Below are 17,245 nucleotides of genomic sequence, written 5' to 3'. Positions count from 1 at the left end.
GGGGTGCCCGGGAGGCTTCTGGGGAGGGAGGAGCCGCCCTCGGCCGGACAGCCCGTGGTGACATTTCAGAGGGGCTGAAATCCTCCTTCCGCTCCCGTCCTCTGACGACCACATGTCACCAGTGCCCATTAGGAGAGCGAGGAGCGAAGTGCTAGCCTGGGGCACGGGCTGGTGGGAGGGTCACCAGGACAATTAGATTCCCTGCCAGACAAATGTGATTACCGGAGCAGCCTGGACCCACCCCTGAGCCTGGGCATAAATGGCCAGGTGGGGCGGCCGCTCGCCAGCCATGCAGGTCCCCAGCCCCAGCGCGCGCGAGGCAGCCTCCATGTACGCCACCGCGGTGGCCGTCTTCCTGGTCATCCTGGTGGCCGCGCTGCAGGGCTCTGCACCCCCCGAGAGCCCCTTCCCCTACAGCATCCCCCTGGACCCGGAGGGGGCCCTGCGGCTCTCCTGGAACGTCAGCTACCTCCAGGAGACCGTCCACTTCCAGTTGCTGGTGCGGGGCCTCAAGGCCGGGGTGCTGTTCGGGATGTCGGACCGCGGCGAGCTGGAAAACGCCGACCTGGTCGTGCTCTGGACTGACGGGGACAGCGCTTACTTTGCGGTGAGTGCTCCCGACTCTGCGCCGCGCCCCCCCCACCTCCAGCCCCCACGGCCTCACTGGCCACCTCCCTCCGCCCAGCAAAGGCAGCTTCCCGCAGCCTCTCTGTCTGCAGTCGCGCGCAGCCAAACCAAGTCCCAAGCTTGAGGGACTGGGTGACGCCAATGTGAAGACAAAACAGGTACTGGGCCCACCCCAAATCCCCAACCCTGTGGGTCCAAGGAGCAGGACCACAGACGAAAGCCTCTCAGGCCAAGGGATGGGTGGGGTCCTGCCACCTCCTTGGCCAGTGAGCCCCACGCTCCCCACTCTCCCCAGGCTCCAGGCCTTGCCCAGGGCTCGGCACACCCACAGGCAGACGCCCAGCGTGCTCACAGACCCCGGGCTGGCACACTCGGCCCCTGAGCAGCACCCCCCGGTGGGGGGCAGGCCCGGAGATGAGCGGAGCAGTTAGGAGATCCTGACACCCCACCCCAAACTCACTGCCATGCCTGCTGCAGAGGGTGGCCAGAGGGAGCAAGTTTCCCTCCAACCAGAGTCGTCTTTGGGGCCTGACGGGCTGACAGGAGTTCTGGGGGGCCCCAGCCCCTGCCTGAGCCACCCCCCTTCTTCCTCCCCAGCTGGGCCCCCAGCTCCCCCGGGAATGCAGGCACAGGAGATAAAGACACTCCCCAGGCGTATCTGTGGGAGAGGCGGGAGCCGGGAGCGGGGTCTGCCTGCCCCTCTGAGTCCACCAGCTCCCTCCCTGCCATGCCCACTACTCTCACAGGAGGGGGGCAGCTGGGGACCCCCAGGTGGGAGATGCTTGGTGGGGACCTGCTCTGCCTGCTGGGTGCTCCGCCTCCTCCTACAGGGTGCTCAGTGGCTCACCCCAGTAAAAGCCCGAGGTAGCCCCAGCTCTGAGCCGTCAGCCCTTCCCAGAGGAGCAACAGACCCCGATTCAGCTGGATCCAGGCTGGCCCCCCCCAACCTTGCGGGATCCATTTGCGCAACACATTTCCACGCAAGCAGATGCCAGACCCGGTGCCCGCTTGAGCAACATGTTCAGTGCACAGACTCGGTTTTTGGCTGGGTTGCCCCAGCAGGCTTCCAGCCTCTGTTTAAAATGGATCCTGAGCACAATGGCAGAGGCCCCCAGAGGGGCCGCACTGGGGTGCTTTCCTCCAGGGAGAACATGCGCCGCCTTTGCCAGTTCTTTTTCACTTAAGAAAACAGAGAGGCCACGTCTCAGCTCTGCGTGCAGGGTCTCAGGCCCCATGGGGACCGAGGCCTGCGTCCCTGAGAAGGGTCTCCTGCCCTCCCCCAGGACCCATGGACTCGGGGCCCCCGGGCTGCTGGGCCTCAGAGCCCCACTGGGTGAGGGGAGCAGGGGAGGGTCCCGCGGGGGTTCATGCAGAACTGCCACCCACCAGGGCCCCAGGAAATGGTCCATTTCCTCCTTGGGCCACAGTCTCTCCTCTCCGTGCAGGGCTAGGACAGGGCCAGGGTGAGGTGACTGAGCAGGGCTGCAGGCCTCACCCCACCCAGGGCGTGCGGGCCCCGGTGGGTGTCTGAGAGTGACCGCCGTCCGGCTCTCTCTGCGGCCTCCCACCTGGGTCTCCAGGCCACGCGCCTTCCGTTGACAGCCCCTGCAGATGGATGGGGGAGTGGGGGTGCCTCCTTAGCAAGACAGAGCCTGGGGGCCTGCCTGGCCAGCTACACCCGCAGTCCTGCCTGGTCGGGGGGTCCTGGGTTCCAGAGCCAGGGACGGGAGCAACGAGCATGCTCAGCTCCGCGGAGTCCGGGTAGACACAGAAAGTGGGTGACGCCCTGCAGGGAGGAGAGACCTAGCACTCCCCAGCTGCTGGGTGTGTCCTGGGACCTGCTGTGGGCGGCAGGCTTTGACCTCTGCCTGGCGGCTCGGGCCCTCACGCCCTGAGCCCCTCGTGCCCGCAGGACGCCTGGACCGACGGGAAGGGTCACGTCCACCTGGACTCCCAGCAGGACTACCAGCTGCTGCAGGCGCAGCGCACCCCCGAGGGCCTGGCCCTGCTCTTCCGGAGGCCCTTCAGCACCTGCGACCCCAAGGACTACGTCATCGAGGTGGGTGCTCAAGGGAAGAGGGGCCCCAGCAGTCGTGCAGAGCAAGACCAGGAGGGGCCCCTGGGGCACATGGCGGGGGACAGGCGCTTGGGAGAGACCCGCTCTGTGTCACTGCCCCGTGAGTATAAACACACACACTCACACACACAGCTTCATACACACACAGCGTCACGCGCACTCACACACACAGCCTCGCGCACACACACAGCGTTGCACACTCACGGCATCACACGCACTCAGACCCATCGGCGCCCAGAACACAGCCCTTTCCAGCCACACCCCTGCACAGGGCTCACACACCTGGGGCAGCGGTGGGGAAGCGTCCCCCCTGCCCCCGCCCTGCGCCTGTGACCGCCGGCTCAGAGCAGGCCTGACCATGGCTCTGGGGGGCTGGCGGCGTCCACGCTGGACCGGAGGCCCGACAGGAACAGTGTCATTCTCCAGAGCCTCGTCCGCCCCGGCGCAGGGGCGCCCCCAGCCGAGCTGTTGATCAGCCCAGAGACGACCCCACAGGCCCCGGCCACCCCCGGGAGGGAGCGGCTGGGTGTGGGCACCGAGCCCCGCGGGAGTGTGCCGGGAAGGACGGCAGGCACCTGGCCGGTGCAGGCCCCGCCACGGGGCCCGGGTTGAATCCCAGCCGGAGCCCGCGCAGCTCCAAGGGCCCCCTTCTCTGAAAAGCGACCGGCCTGTGTCCTGCCTCCTGAGGGTAGCCGGGCCTGCTCCGCCTCCGCGGCCGAGGGCCCAGCTCCGGGGCCTTCGGACCCCCGCCCTGTCCCGGCAGGACGGCACCGTGCACCTGGTCTACGGCATCCTGGAGGAGCCCTTCCGCTCGCTGGAGGCCATCGACACGGCGCGCCTGCGCACCGGGCTGCAGCGGGTGCAGCTGCTCAAGCCCGACATCGCCACCCCCACGCTGCCCCCCGAGCTGCACACCATGGAGATCCGCGCCCCGGACGTCCTCGTCCCGGCCCAGGAGACCACGTACTGGTGCTACGTTGCCGAGCTCCCGCCCGGCTTCCCCCGGCACCACATCGTCATGGTAGGGCCGGGCCCAGGCCCTCTGCCTCCGCCTGGGCCTTCGGGAGGGCGGGCCCTTGCCAGAGCCGGCCGCAGTGCCGCTGGACCAGAGTCCTCGCTGTCCAGCCCCACGTTCTCTGGCCCCTGCTCCCTCTTGCTCCCCAGCCGCCCCCGGGGCCCCTGCGCCTCAGTCCCAGACTCCACTGAAGGCAGCCAGTCCTGCTTCCAGCCCGAGCCGGGGAGCGGATCTGCCGTCTGGCTGGCTGGCGGGCTGGCGTCCCCCGCCCTCCCCAGCCCCCCATACAAAGCAGCTTCGCTCAGAACTCAAGCGCTTTAAACACCCACCAGAGCGATAACAACACCCGCAGCTGCTGGGGTGGGGGCGCAGCACAAGGTTCCTCATCCCCGTTTCGGGGCAGCCCCGAGGGGTGTGCAGTGCCCAGGTCACAGGGCAGGGAGCCATGAGGGTGAGCAGGCAGCGGGCGCGGGCTCAGGGGTGCCCTGCCCTCACGCAGTACGAGCCCATCGTCACCGCGGGCAATGAGGCCCTGGTCCACCACATGGAGGTCTTCCAGTGCGCCCCCCAGTTTGAGAGCGTCCCCCACTTCAGCGGGCCCTGCGACTCCAAGATGAAGCCCGACCGGCTCAACTACTGCCGCCACGTGCTGGCCGCCTGGGCCCTGGGCGCCAAGGTGCGTGCCCCGCCCTGGCCCCCGTCGGTCCCCCGCTCTGTCTGAGGTGCCCCAAGAAGGGTTCTGGAGGTGCTCCGGGGTCCGCCTCTGCCCAAAGCTCCCCATGCCTGGACATTGGCTCTGCTCTTCTCGGGGCCACCAGGGCTGGCGGCGGGCGTCGTGGTGGGGGCAGCTGTGTGGGCCGGAGCTGGGCTGCCTGTGGGGGAGAAAGGCCCTTTGTCAGCTCCCCCGGCACCACCCTGCAGCTCAGGCCTCCCGTGGGGGGTGCCTCCACCTCATCCGGGACCCTTTCCTGACACACCAGCCATTGAGCTGGGTCGGGACCGGGCGCCTGATGCCCGCTGTCCGCCCCCCAGGCGTTCTACTACCCGGAGGAAGCTGGCCTGGCTTTCGGGGGCGCCGGGTCCTCCAGGTTCCTCCGCCTGGAAGTTCACTACCACAACCCCCTGGAGATCCAAGGTAGGGCTCAGGAATCCGCTTCCGGTTCTTCCCCACCACCCTGGAAACCCCTGGCCTTGGCCACATCCAGGGAGCCGCTCAGCTCTGAGCCCCTTGTCTCACGTCCCTTGCCCTGTTGCTCTACTGGGCCTGGGGCCTCTCGGGGGCAGTGCCGCACTGGGCGGGCTCGCTGCTGCCCCCGACACAGGGGTCTCCGCCTGGTGACGCCTCTGTCCGCATACGCCCGCTGCCCCCATGGGCACCGACCAGGCCCCCCGGGAGGGCAGGTGGAGGTTTCCAAGGGCCCACTTTGCCAAGGGGGACAACAGGTGTACAAAGCAAGTAGGAGGTGGGGCGGGGTTCTGGCTCTGGGCGGTCTCCATGTCCGAGCCTGCCCTTGAACCCCGCCTGACTCCTCAGCGGCTGCCTCTCCTGTGGGGCCTGGCCGGCACGCGGGGTGGGCCTGAGGAGGCGCAGACTGCCCCCTGCCCACACCTGCTCGCTGGCAGCTCCCAGGGCAGAGGCTCCCGCCAGGGGCGTGGGCAGTGGGTCCGCACGGTGGAGAGCTCAGATCAGACCCGAGGCCCTGGGCGTGTGGTGGCCACTCCGTCTCCAGCTGTCCCTCCCCCATGGCCCGCCAGCTCCCAGGACCCCTCACGAGGAGCATCCCAGGGAGGCCGGGCCTGGACCAGGCACCCGGCAGGACACAAGGTGGAACCCCTTCCGGAGCCAGCGTGGTCTCGCCCTGATGGTCTGGCCATGGCGGCCCCATCCCTGGGGCTGTCCTCAGAGCGAGGGGAGAGCCTGGCTCAGTGGGGCATTCCTGGCTGTGGGCCGCCCCTGGGCTTTTTCAGAGCTGTCACGGCAGAGCAGTGTGTCGTGAGATTTCCGGCGGGTGTTTTGTGTCAGGGATGCTCTTGGGCTCCTCTCACTGGGGCTCCAGCAGTGGCGTGGAGTGCCCTGTTGGAAAGGCCTGTGAGGTTGTCCTGGGCCAGCTGGGCAGTGCCGTGACCGACCCGTGATGTCTGCCGCCGGATTCGTGCTGAGATTGACTAGTGATGCCGGCCCCCTGCTCTGGTGGGGAGGCCCGTAGAGTGGGTGCTGTGTGGCCCACACTCACCTTCACACTCAGCAGATGCAAACCTCACAGTGGCCCCTCTGCACCTTCCCGTGCACCCATACATGTGCACACACAACTGTGCACACACACGTAAACACACGTGCACCATGTGCAAGATGCATATGTGCACATGTGCATACAGGCACACACGCCCATATACATGTGCATATCGTGCACACATCCATGCACGCATCCATGTACACACATCCACATGTGTGCAGTGCACACACATGCACACAACACACACACCCGTGTACATGTGTATACAATGTGCACGCACACGCACACACACAGAGTGGGAAGAGTCCAGGCATAGGACAGGGACGCGAGCAAATCTAAGAAAATACAAAAGGGAACATCCACGCAGACGGGCGCTCTCGTGGGGCATCAGACCTGGGCAGTGAGGACGAGGGGGTTTTGACAAGGAAACTGCCAGGTGGCGCCTTCCAGATGGAGGGACAAGTTGCCCAGGCAAGGGCGGGGCGAACAGAGAGCGTGTTCTGGCCACGCTGGGAGTCCAGGCCGACTGCAGGGCAGGGGTAGGGGGCCAGGCCATGGCGAGCTGCTGGGTCACCCCGAGCGCGACCCCACCTGCCGCTGGATCAGAGGCAGCGGCACCCCCCGCTCCTGGGGGCCACACAGTCTGCTTCTCACTCTTTCTTTCAAGACTCATTTTTGATTTGCGTGAGCCGAGGGGCAGCAGCAGCCAGCGAGGTAGGGACCCGAGCCCCGGGCTGGCCCAGCTGGGGCTCCCCGCAGCAAACCCCGAGGGCTGCCCACAGCCTGCTGGCCTGCTGGCCTCTCACAGCCGCGCCGAGGCTTGAGCGTGTGGTCTCCCAACTGGACGTGGCCCCGGCGTTGCTCCTGCGGGAGTGTAACGAGAACCTGTCACGGGGGGATGATCCACGCGCGCGGGCGGGCATCAGTCAGCGAGGGCCTCGGCAGCCCCGGGATTTATTGCTCATTTAAAACCTGAAGGCAAATGGATTTTTGAAAACTCCTTAAGTGCTGGGCAGTCTGTCTCTCCCCGATTATCGGGTTGTATTTATGGATCCTTTGCCAAATATAAAGATGCTCCTGTCACTTCCCCAAGCGGGAGATGGGCTGCTTTTCTATAAATATCAAAATCCTGCCATTATTTCATTATTTAATCCCGATGTGAATTTTAACCAATTGCATCTCCCTTTTTATTATTATCCTCTGATGCAATCAACCCAGAGATACACAAGCTGAGTTTGGATGAACTGGGGGGCGGGGGGAGCAGGGGGAAGGAGGAGAGGCAGAGGCAGGAGCCCCGTTCTTGGTTCCCCTTGGGAGCGAAGGTGCGGGGAGACGCAGCCTGACCGCCCCTGGCGGGGCTCCCGGGGCCACTCCAGACCTGCTTCTCGGCAGGGCGTTCAATGCGGCCTCGGAGCCTCAGTTTCCTCATCTGTAAATTGGGGGTGATAATTCTTCACGACGCTCCAGCCCCTCTCCCAATCTGCTGTCCATTCTGAGGGTTTGGGCCCCACGCGGCCCTCCCCTATCTTCCTGGGGCCAGCCCAGGGCGCTGCCCTCGGGCTCAAGGTCTCAGCTCCCTGGACTCCAGGCTGGGCAGGCAGGGGAGGGGCTCCTGAAGGCCCTGTGGCTGCGTGGATGTGCCTGTGGGTGCCAGCCTCCCTGGACCCCAGGCCATTGGCTTCTTATGGCCATCTGGGAGCTTAGTGGACTCTCTAATCAGCCAAGTGCCAGGAGGACGGCAGGCATGGCCGGACAGTGACGGACTAAGTCATCAAATTCTCCTTCGGAAGACGCCCTTGCCTTTGAGCTAAGGCCCAGAGAGGGAGGGCGACCTGCCTGAGAGCACACAGCGCACGGCTGACCTGGTGGGGCTGGGATGGTGTGCTTCAGGGGCCCACGATCCTGCCAGGGCGTTTCCTGAGGCCCCCACTCAGCGGCCACTGGGCCTTCCTGGGAACAGCGGCTCCTTCCACGCGGGTGGCGGCCGGCCAGTGTCGGCGGCGTGGGGGGAAGGCAGCGCTTGGTCCACACCACGGGGGTGGGGTGACTGCCCCCGACCCGGTGGGGCCGCCGGGGCCCCGCTCACCTCTGTGCCTGCTCCCAGGCCGGCGCGACTCCTCCGGCATCCGCCTCTACTACACCAGCCAGCTGCGGCGCTTCGACGCGGGCATCATGGAGCTGGGGCTGGTGTACACGCCCGTGATGGCCATCCCCCCGCAGGAGGACGCCTTCGTGCTGTCTGGCTACTGCTCGGACAAGTGCACCCAGCTGGTGAGTGGCTGCGGCCGGCGCCCCTGCCCTTTCCTGGCGCAGCAGGAGCCCCCCGGGCTGGCACCCATACCCCACGAGAAGGCAGGGCCACCGCTGGAGAGGGCACCCTCACCCAGCCTTCCCGCCTCCCCCCGGGACACGCCTTGTTCGCGGGAACGAGCAGTGTTGGTAAAGACAGTTACGCAGAGGGGTCGCCGGTTTGCCTTTCGATGCTGCCCAGTGTCCTGGCAGGGCCCGCGGGGTGCTAAGCGCAAGGGAGCCTGTCCCAGATGAGTGGGCAGAGGCGGCACCAGTGGACCCAGACTCTGGAGCAGACAGTGGGGGCCTGGCTGCCAGGGGGTGGCAGTCACGCCCCCAATTCTGTGCCCAGGGTGCTCCCCAGCCTCACCCGGATCCCAGCCTGTAGGACTGTCTCTGCAGGGTGGGAGGCCAGGTGGGGCCCACCCAGCAGGCCCTGCCCACAGGGTCACCCACAGGCCTGTCCAATGAGAGACCAGCCCTCAGAGCTCAAGGGCAGCCCCAAGCAGGGGCATCTGCACCAACTGGACCTCTGGGCGTCCAGGCCCCGGTGTGCCTGGACAGGGGCCCTGACGTGAGCTTAGGGTGCCCGCAGCTCCTCAGTGCTCAGATGGGGGCAAGACCAGACCTGGCACCACAGCGTGGCCCGTGTCAGTGCTGGCAGCCAGGGTAGGGGCGGCCTCGGGGCATCCACATGGCGGGGCCCTTACCCTGCCCCTGTCCCGCAGGCCCTGCCTCCCTCGGGCATCCACATCTTCGCCTCCCAGCTCCACACTCACCTGACGGGCAGGAAGGTGGTGACGGTGCTGGCCCGGGCCGGCCGGGAGGTGGAGATCGTGAACAGGGACGACCACTACAGCCCCCACTTCCAGGTAGACGGCCGCCCTGCCCCTTGGGGCTCCCCCAGCCCGAGACTCCTCGCTCAGTGTTGAATCCATGGGGGACTCCGGGGTACATCTGTCCTTGGCCAGCCACCCACTGCTCTGACCCCACCCCTGGCTGGAGGCCAACAGCAGCCCTGGCCTTCCCAGGGGCACTGGGGCTAGCCTGCATCCCCTGAGGGTTGGCAGGGGCGGGCACTGGGAGTGGGGTGTGCATGCCCTGAAGCTCCCTCTGCCCACCCAGGAGATCCGCATGCTGAAGAAGGTCGTGTCTGTCTACCCGGTGAGTGGCCGCCCCAGAGGGCAGACAGAGCTCGGGCCAAGGCTGCATCTCCCTGGGACGCAGGACACTCTGGAGGGGGCGGGATCAACAGATCATGGACCCTCAGAGTGTGAGGAGCCCTGAGGCCCAGGAGGTTTGCCTGGGGGGCCTGTGCACCCCAGTCAGGTGGGCCTACCCACGTCCACCCTGGGGCCGGGGCCCGACTGCCAGCCTGCCCGGCAGCAGGGGCCTCTCCACGGACCAGGGCTCCCTGGATCGGGCAGCCAGCCCCTGGGGACACTCAGGTCCGACCCTCACATGGGGCCAAAGCCCCTGCCAGGCTCCGCAGGCTGGGACGGACCCCCACGGGCCCCTGTGCTCAGGGCCTGGCTGCACCCTGAGGCCACGCCCTGGCCGGCAGCGCTGAGGGCCTGCGTCTCGGCTCCCCAGGGCGACGTGCTCATCACTTCCTGCACCTATAACACGGGGGACCGGAAGCTGGCCACGGTGGTGAGTCCCCGCCCCTCCACCCCATGGCACGGGCGGCCCGGGGGGCCGATGCGGGCTTCTACTCCAGTCATCTTAATGGCTCCAGAGCACTGGGCTGCGGTAGGCTGGGCGCCCCCCACTCTCTCATCCTCAGGGTGTGGGATGGCAGCACCAGCAGATCTTGGGGGCCTGGGGCACTCGTTCGCTCTCACACTCTAGGGCAGGACAAGAGCGACAGAGGAGGCCCCGGAGCAGGGGCCTGTGGGCGGCTGCACGGAAGTGACCAGGACGAGAGCAGGCGGTGGGCGGCCTCAGGTGGGCTGTGGGAGGGCGTGTGGGGCCGCGGGGCCTGCAGGATGCCCAGAGGAGAAGCTTTCCCAACAACCCAGGTGCGTGATTTACTCTCGTAAGGCGCAGGCTGGGCCGTGGCCGCTGGAGAGGGGAGAGCTGCCCGGAGAAGGCCTCTCAGGGTGGGCAGGCGGCACCTGCGAACCCAAGGTGGATGGGGGGCCACCAGCTGGGCTCCCCCGAGGGTGACAGCCACCACTGGTTATGCCCACAGCGGCACAGACCAGGGCTGACCTGGGGACGGAGGGCCCTGAGGTGGGCCCCTGCTGGGCAGCCCCTAGGGCCGTCCTGTAGGTGCCCCTGGCTGGCTGGGGTCGGCCCCACCCCCGTCTGCAGGGTCGAGCTCGAATCTGCTATCACTCTGTGTCTGAGGATCGAGTTGCTCATCTCAGTTTTTGAAAACTGGGGTGGGGGTGGCTTCCCTCCCCGCGCCCAGCTGCTCCCGGCCGCAGGCTGTCCGGCTCGGCCCAGCTAGCTCACCCGGACCACAGTGCCAAGGTGGGAATCTTGGCCTGTATTTTCTCAAGTGAGAAGTGGCAGCTCAGGGAGGGAAAGCCCTTGCTGGGGTCACACAGCCGAGGCCAGGACTAGCCCAGGACCGCCCCGCCTGCTCCCGCCCACGCTTCCTCCCTCCCTGTGGATTTGGCCCCAAGAACCACTCTGGGTCCAAGACCACAAAACGGAGCAGGCGAGCTTTGTGGGCGCATGGCCCCGCCTGGACCCCAGGGCCCCTTCGTTGTATCTCGAGGAGGTCCCAGCACAGAGGGGCAGCAGCGGCCCACAGAAGGCCGACGAGGTGCATGCACCCTGCGCATGCTCAGGGGCCGCCAGGCAGCGAGGAGACCCCCCAGGGCGTGCAGGGGCACCCGTCCGGTGATGGGGAGCACTCAGCAAGGTGGACGCAGGAGCAAGCCCCTGCAGGGGAAGGGCCCAGGCAGGCCCACCCCTTCCTGCAGGTGGGCCCACAGGGACCCAGGAGGGCCAGGCCTCCAGCAGTGAAGGGGAGACCCGCCCCTAGGCCAGCAGGCGCTAAGGCCTCCGGGACTGGGGCTGTGGGGCCTGCCCCTCCCCCACCTCCCCCACAGGGCAGACCAAAGAGGAGGGCAGATGGGAGCCCCCTGGAGAGGGTCCCACTGAGCTTCCTGCCCAGACACCCCTGGTGAGGGGCTTCCCACCCTGCAGATCCTGAGAGGGGCCTTCGAAGTGTGACCCTGCCCAGCGCAAGGACAGGCGCTTCCGGAGAGCACAGGCTCTTGCTGGGAGGGCATCTTCCAGGTGTGAGCCGGGTCGGGTCGGGTCGGGGTGATGAAAGCAGCAGACCACCCGCCCTGGGGATGAGGTGTCAGCGCGGGAGGCACAGTTGCGCCAGAAGCCAGACAGATCCGTGGTGGGGGATTCCACTTTGAAGAGGGCCCCTTAGTCCGAGCCACCCCCACCCCCACCCCCGCCCCCCAGCAGCAGAGTTCTCATCCCTTTGTCCCACCAGGGAGTAGCAAAGACCACCCACCTCCCTCACACCTCTCTCCAGCAGAACCACCCCCGGGGACAGTGCCTGCTGGGATCAGAGGGGCCGTCTCTCCCTGAGCGCCTGCCCGGAGCTCTGGTCCCCCCACCTCTGCTCCTCAGCCGGCCTCCTGCTCCCCGCTCCTGGCTGTCCTCCCCTCCCCCCTCATATTGCCCTCTCCTCCTCCCCACCCCCCCTTCCTGCAGTCTAGGCTCCCCATGCACCCGCTCAGGAGCAGGGAACCCTACCTGCTCCCCTCTCCTGCCCTGAGAGCCTGGGGCTGCCCTGGGGGCTTCTAAGGTGGCCTGGGCATCCGTCCTCCCAGAGCCAAGCCCAGGAAGGACGGGGCAAGAGGACAGCGATATGGGCCGGGACCTCAGCCAGGCGGGGAGCACTCACGCTCTCTGGGCAGGGACTCGGACCCCGGGGCCAGCACCAGGCCTTCCATGAAAGGACGGAGGACAGCGGCCTGCAGGCGGGCGGGCCCTGACTGCCCTCTCCCGCAGGGGGGCTTTGGGATCCTGGAGGAGATGTGCGTCAACTACGTGCACTACTACCCCCAGACGCAGCTGGAGCTCTGCAAGAGCGCCGTGGACGCCGGCTACCTGCAGAAGTATTTCCACATGGTCAACAGGTGATGGTCCCAGGCCGCCGGGCGCTGGGAGCAGGGCTTGGGCACACGCCTGCCAGGCCTCTCCCAGCTGGGGACGGTTGTCGAGGCCACGATCGATTCCCGCTGCACTTGAGAAGCCCCTCACATCAGCCCCGAGACCCTTCCCCACCCATCCGAGGGGTGGGAGAGGTGGAGCCTGTTAGCCGGGGCCGTGGTGGCGGGGCCTGGGTGGGGAGTGGTCCCCAAGGCACCCTGGGGACCCCGCCCTGCTGTGCTCCCCTCTCCTTCCCGCGGCACCCCAGCCTGGGCTCTTCCCGCCCCACCCAGGTTCAACAGCGAGGAGGTCTGCACCTGCCCCCAGGCCTCCGTGCCGGAGCAGTTCGCGGCGGTGCCCTGGAACTCCTTCAGCCGCGCCACGCTGCAGGCCCTGTACGGCTTCGCCCCCATCTCCATGCACTGCAACAAGTCCTCGGCCGTCCGCTTCCAGGTCAGTCCGGCTGCCGGGCCCAGCTCTGCGGGGGGGCCCCAGCGTGGGGTGCCAGGGCTCCCTTCCAGGGCCGGGGAAGAGACAAAAGCCTGCAGATGGGACGGGGCGCGGGCCTCTCCTGGGCTCCCACAGTCCCGAGAGCCTAATGGTGGGGGGAGCACCACGCAGCCCAAGCCAGCCGCTCCCCTTCCTGCCTCAGACCCAGACTCCCGGCCTCTCACTCCCCGGAGAGCTGCGGGTGGCGGCCAGGGCTGGCCAGAGTTAGGCTCAGCAGCCCACAGATCCGGCGCCGGCCCTAACTGGGAGCACGGGAGCCAAGCTAGTTGCTAAATCAACACTGCCTGCGTGAGGCCGGGGGCTGTCTCGCCTGCGCGGCGTGGGGCGGTGGCTGGCAGGGATGGTAACGGGGCGTCTGCAGCCCATCGGGGAGAAGCGGCTGGTGTTCAGCCTGCAGGCGGGGTCTCTGCCTGCGCTGGTGCGTGATGACTAAATCAAGGGGCGCATGGGCAGTAGGGACCAGGAGGGACTCCCGGGGAGGCCCTCAAGTAGCAAGCCGAGGGTGGGTTTGGTCTGGGACAAGGCAAGTTTGCGGGCAAGACCCAAGAGGTGTTGGGGAGATGGTGCCCCCTCTCTCCCCCAGCCTCAGTTTACCTCCTGCTCCCTTCCTTGCAGGGCGAGTGGGACCTGCAGCCCCTGCCCAAGATCCTCTCCAAGCTGCAAGAGCCCGCCCCCCGGTGCCCAGCTGGCCGGGGTCAGAGCCCCGCGGGCCCCACCGTGGTCAGCATTGGCGGCAGCAAGGGTTGAGTGGGGGGCTGTCTCCTCCCTCCCCCCCATTACATCCCTGTGGGCTCACGCTGGCTCTGCACCCCTCATCTGTGAAGACCCTCCACGGAACAGCTCTGCGTGCCCAGGATGAAGGCCCCCTGCTGGGATCCAGTCCACGCCACAGTCTCCCAGGGCACCCCCGCATGGCTGGGCGGGTCCCGCGGGAACTCCCTGCTGCCCACGGTGGGGCGCACCCTCACCTGGGTCCAGCACGGCCCTCCCGGGACCCGAGCCTCACCAGGCTGCACAGGACAGACCCCACCCGGCTCCTGGCCCTCGGGGTGACTTGCGTGTGTGTGACGGGCGAGGCTGCTTAAATGTGCCGTTCCCGCTCGTGGCTCCGTCTCAGTGGGCGTCTTCCTGCAGAGACAGGCAGGGCAACCATTCACTAGTTAGGGGTGTGCTGGGGAAATTGCTCCATGCAGGGTAAATAGATATTTTCGCCCACCCGAAGGGAAGCCCTAACACCTCTCACCGCCGCAGACAAGCGGGCAGGGATCCCCGCGATCCCCATGGGCGGCGCGTCTCAGCTCCCCGGAACCGAATCATGAGCACGGGGCTGTGGGGGGGCAGGGGAACAAGTCTCTGGATTGGGGCCAGTGTCAGCAGTCCAATTCGACTCTCATTGGGGGTGCAGGGGGCATTCACTGCCCGGACCTGTTTCCCCATCTGGAAAACGGACCCTGAGCTTCAGGGTCATTGGTCCAGCGTGCACAGGGGGAAGGGAGTGGGGCCGTGAAGGGAAACTGGGGAGGCGGTGCCCCCCGAGAGAATACGTGCCTGCACCTCTTTCCATGCCCGGCGGGGCCCAGTCGCCACTGTGCTCCCCTCTGAGCACCCCGGATGCCCGCAGCGTCTGCAGAGTGAAAGATGTGGCTCTGTTCAGCCAGCTCAGCAAAATGCTGCCAGCCCCCAGGGAAGAAGGTGATGGATGGCAGCAATCCCCCCAACCCCCGCCCCCCAGGGTCAGGAGGCGCTGCTTCTCCTTCCTGCCGCCTAGCTACAAATGGCTGGACATTCTGAGCTGCGTCTAGCATCTCAGCGCCCCCAGCATCTCAGCTCCCCCAGCATCTCAGCGCCCCCAGCATCTCAGCGCCCCCAGCATCTCAGCTCCCCCAGCATCTCAGCGCCCCCAGCATCTCAGCGCCCCCAGCATCTCAGCAGCTCCCCCAGCATCTCAGCGCCCCCAGCATCTCAGCGCCCCCAGCATCTCAGCGCCCCCAGCATCTCAGCTCCCCCAGCATCTCAGCTCCGGGGCCCTAAGTCTCAAGGTCACTCTGGGAAAGGCTGCCCAACAGAAGCGGCAAAGCGTGGCCTCTCCTTACAGCCTGGGACAGCCTGGGGCAGGGGCAGGAGACGCCCCTTCCTGTAGGGCAAGCCTGGGGAGGGTGCTGGCCTGGGTCTACCAGTCTGGATGGGCCCTGGCCCCCCAGAGCTGTGGGAGAGGGCTCGAGGGGTCCCCGGGGCAGCCAGCCGGTATCACAGCCCCAGCCCCTGCAGGCTCTCGCCTGTCCCCAGACCCCGGAGGGGACGTGCGGCAGGCAGCCTCAGGGTCGAGGGAACGAGGCCCAGCACAGGGCAGTGCCCGGCTCAGGATCCCGAAGGGTTAGCGCTGACCGGGCATCACACCCTTTTCCAGAACCTCCCGCCACCGCAGTGAGGCAGCTCACTCACCTTTGGACGGGCAGTGTCCCCCTGTAGGGGAGCCAACCCTGCCCCCCCAACCCCCTCAAGGCGGTCACGTCCAGTCTTGCTGTCAGTAGTGGCCACTGCACACCCCCCAGTTCTGGAATGACACCCCCCAAAGACACCCGCTCACACACCTGTTTCTGCTCCCAGTGACGGGCATGGAAACTGAGGCTTAGCCACAGCCACCAGAGTGAGCTTGGAGCCGGAGGTGACAGGCCTGGAGGCCCTCACCCCTGTCCTTGCCCCGGCGCTGTTGGGCCGTCTTGGCGAGGAGCCCGGGAAGAGTTGCATCACCTGAGAGCGAGCTTCTGGGGCTAGAGACCCCCCTTGGCCGAGTCCACCGACGGTGGTCCAGGTGTGCCCACCTCTAGAATGACGGGGCCTTGGAAGAGTGCGCAGGCCCGGGCTCGGGGCCTCCCTCTGCTGCGTGACCGTCTCCTCGAGCCTCGTCCCCCACCTGCCCGCCAAGGAGGAGGTTCCCAGCTTCTGGGGCAACAGTGCCCCCACCCCCAACCACGAAGAGCCAGGCTGCAGGCGGAGGGGCCCCGAGCTCTGGGCCAAACCTGCACCCCACAGGCTCACCCTAGGCCTGGACCACGCAGGGGATGTGGCTTCCCACAGGGACATTTCCGGCAGGCCCCACCTCCTGCTGCAGGAGGTTCAACGCCCTGGACCCCCAGGCCAAGCATTGCGGCCCCCTTCGTGACCACCGGAGATGCCCCCCAGACTCCCAAACGCCCCCGTGGAGGCCGGCTCAGGGCACTGCTCCTGGGCTCCAGCACCGTCAAGGGGGTCTGGCTTCCACCCCACCCGCCCCTCCTGGCCTGCAGAGATGGAACCGAGGCCAGGGGCTCTGGGCGCCTCCACCTCTGCTCCGCTGCATTGAGCAAAACCGTGTGTCCATGCAAAGGCCTTTCCTAGTGCCCTCTGCACACCCTGGCTCTGCACGCACACCCCGAGCCCTGCACGCACACCCCAGCCCTGCACGTATGCCCTAGCCTGCACATACGTCCCAGCCCTGCACACACGCCCCAGCCCTGCACACACGCCCTGACCCTACACACACGCCCTGACCATGCATGCATGCCCTAACCTGCACACATGCCCCAGCCCTGCACACACGCCTCAGCCCTGCACGCACACCCCAGCCCTGCACGCGTGGCCTAACCTGAGGGCTCGGGTTCCCTGGGACACAGGGCTCGGTGCTCTCCTGTCTCTCTAGATCCCTTCCCCGCCCCCACCCTCCCGCACACCCCACCTTTGCCCAAGTGTTCAGGAGGCCCTTGCGGGGGAGGGCAGCCCTCCTGTCTGGTGAATTCCAGGCCAGAAGCTTCTGGTCGAGTGGAAGATTCCGAACGGCAACTTAGGGAGCCTTCGGGAAGATTCCAACCTGGCCCAGCAGGCGCGTTCTGTGTTTCTGAGTTTCAGGGGGGCAGGGGACACCTAGGGAGCCCTATAAAATGGGGTCTAGAAGCTGCCCACAGACGTGGGTTCCCAGGCAGGACGATGGACCCGGGGCTCCCCAGCGGCTGGGTCAGCCTGGTCTCCCCCGCCTCTGTCCTTGGTCCAGCCTGTGTGTGGTGGCGGCACTGGACCAGCCCCGGGCTGTGGCCAGGGGGCAGCCCTGCCTTGTGGGGGTGCGTGCGGTGGGGAGATGGGCAGACCGCAGGGGAAGCAGAGGGGACAGCGATGGGCCAGCCGGGCAGTGAGGAGCTGAGGAAAGAAGATGCTGGCAAGTTCTAGAAATTGGGGGGAGAAGATGCGGGGCCCTCGCACGGCCTCCCTCAGGGGGCTGATGCAGGGAGCTCCGCCCCCCTGTGCCCAGGACGCTGGCCCCTGCCCCTCGCCCTCTGCCCCTTCCTGCCAGAAAGCACAGTCTGCGCTGGGCTCTGCCCCTGCCCCTTC

General features: G+C 67.1%; 1 protein-coding gene across 1 annotated transcript; it reads left to right on the top strand.

Moving 5' to 3' along the window:
* The first annotated feature begins 289 nt into the window (after nt 1-289).
* DBH (dopamine beta-hydroxylase) lies at nt 290-13,687 on the top strand. The gene is made up of 12 exons (XM_037492936.1): nt 290-607; nt 2,540-2,686; nt 3,468-3,725; nt 4,219-4,395; nt 4,752-4,854; nt 8,058-8,224; nt 8,971-9,114; nt 9,368-9,406; nt 9,836-9,895; nt 12,233-12,360; nt 12,667-12,826; nt 13,499-13,687. Exons 1-12 carry the CDS (start codon nt 290-292, stop codon nt 13,628-13,630), a joined length of 1,833 nt encoding a protein of 610 aa, XP_037348833.1. The 3' UTR covers nt 13,631-13,687.
* The last annotated feature ends 3,558 nt before the right edge of the window (nt 13,688-17,245 follow it).

The sequence above is a fragment of the Talpa occidentalis genome, unplaced genomic scaffold (genome assembly GCF_014898055.3).
Source record: "Talpa occidentalis isolate TD23 unplaced genomic scaffold, MPIMG_talOcc4v2.1 talOcc4.7, whole genome shotgun sequence".
Classification (NCBI taxonomy): Eukaryota; Metazoa; Chordata; class Mammalia; order Eulipotyphla; family Talpidae; genus Talpa; species Talpa occidentalis.
This window is presented reverse-complemented; position numbering and strand designations above follow the sequence as displayed.

What these genes read in the sequence shown, in the direction of transcription:
- DBH (XM_037492936.1), top strand. Translation starts at nt 290, where the DNA reads ATGCAGGTCCCCAGCCCCAGCGCGCGCGAGGCAGCCTCCATGTACGCC. An exon ending in ACTACAGCCCCCACTTCCAG is followed by an intron (nt 9,115 to 9,367) that starts GTAGACGGCCGC and finishes CTGCCCACCCAG; the next exon opens with GAGATCCGCATGCTGAAGAA. An exon ending in TATTTCCACATGGTCAACAG is followed by an intron (nt 12,361 to 12,666) that starts GTGATGGTCCCA and finishes CGCCCCACCCAG; the next exon opens with GTTCAACAGCGAGGAGGTCT.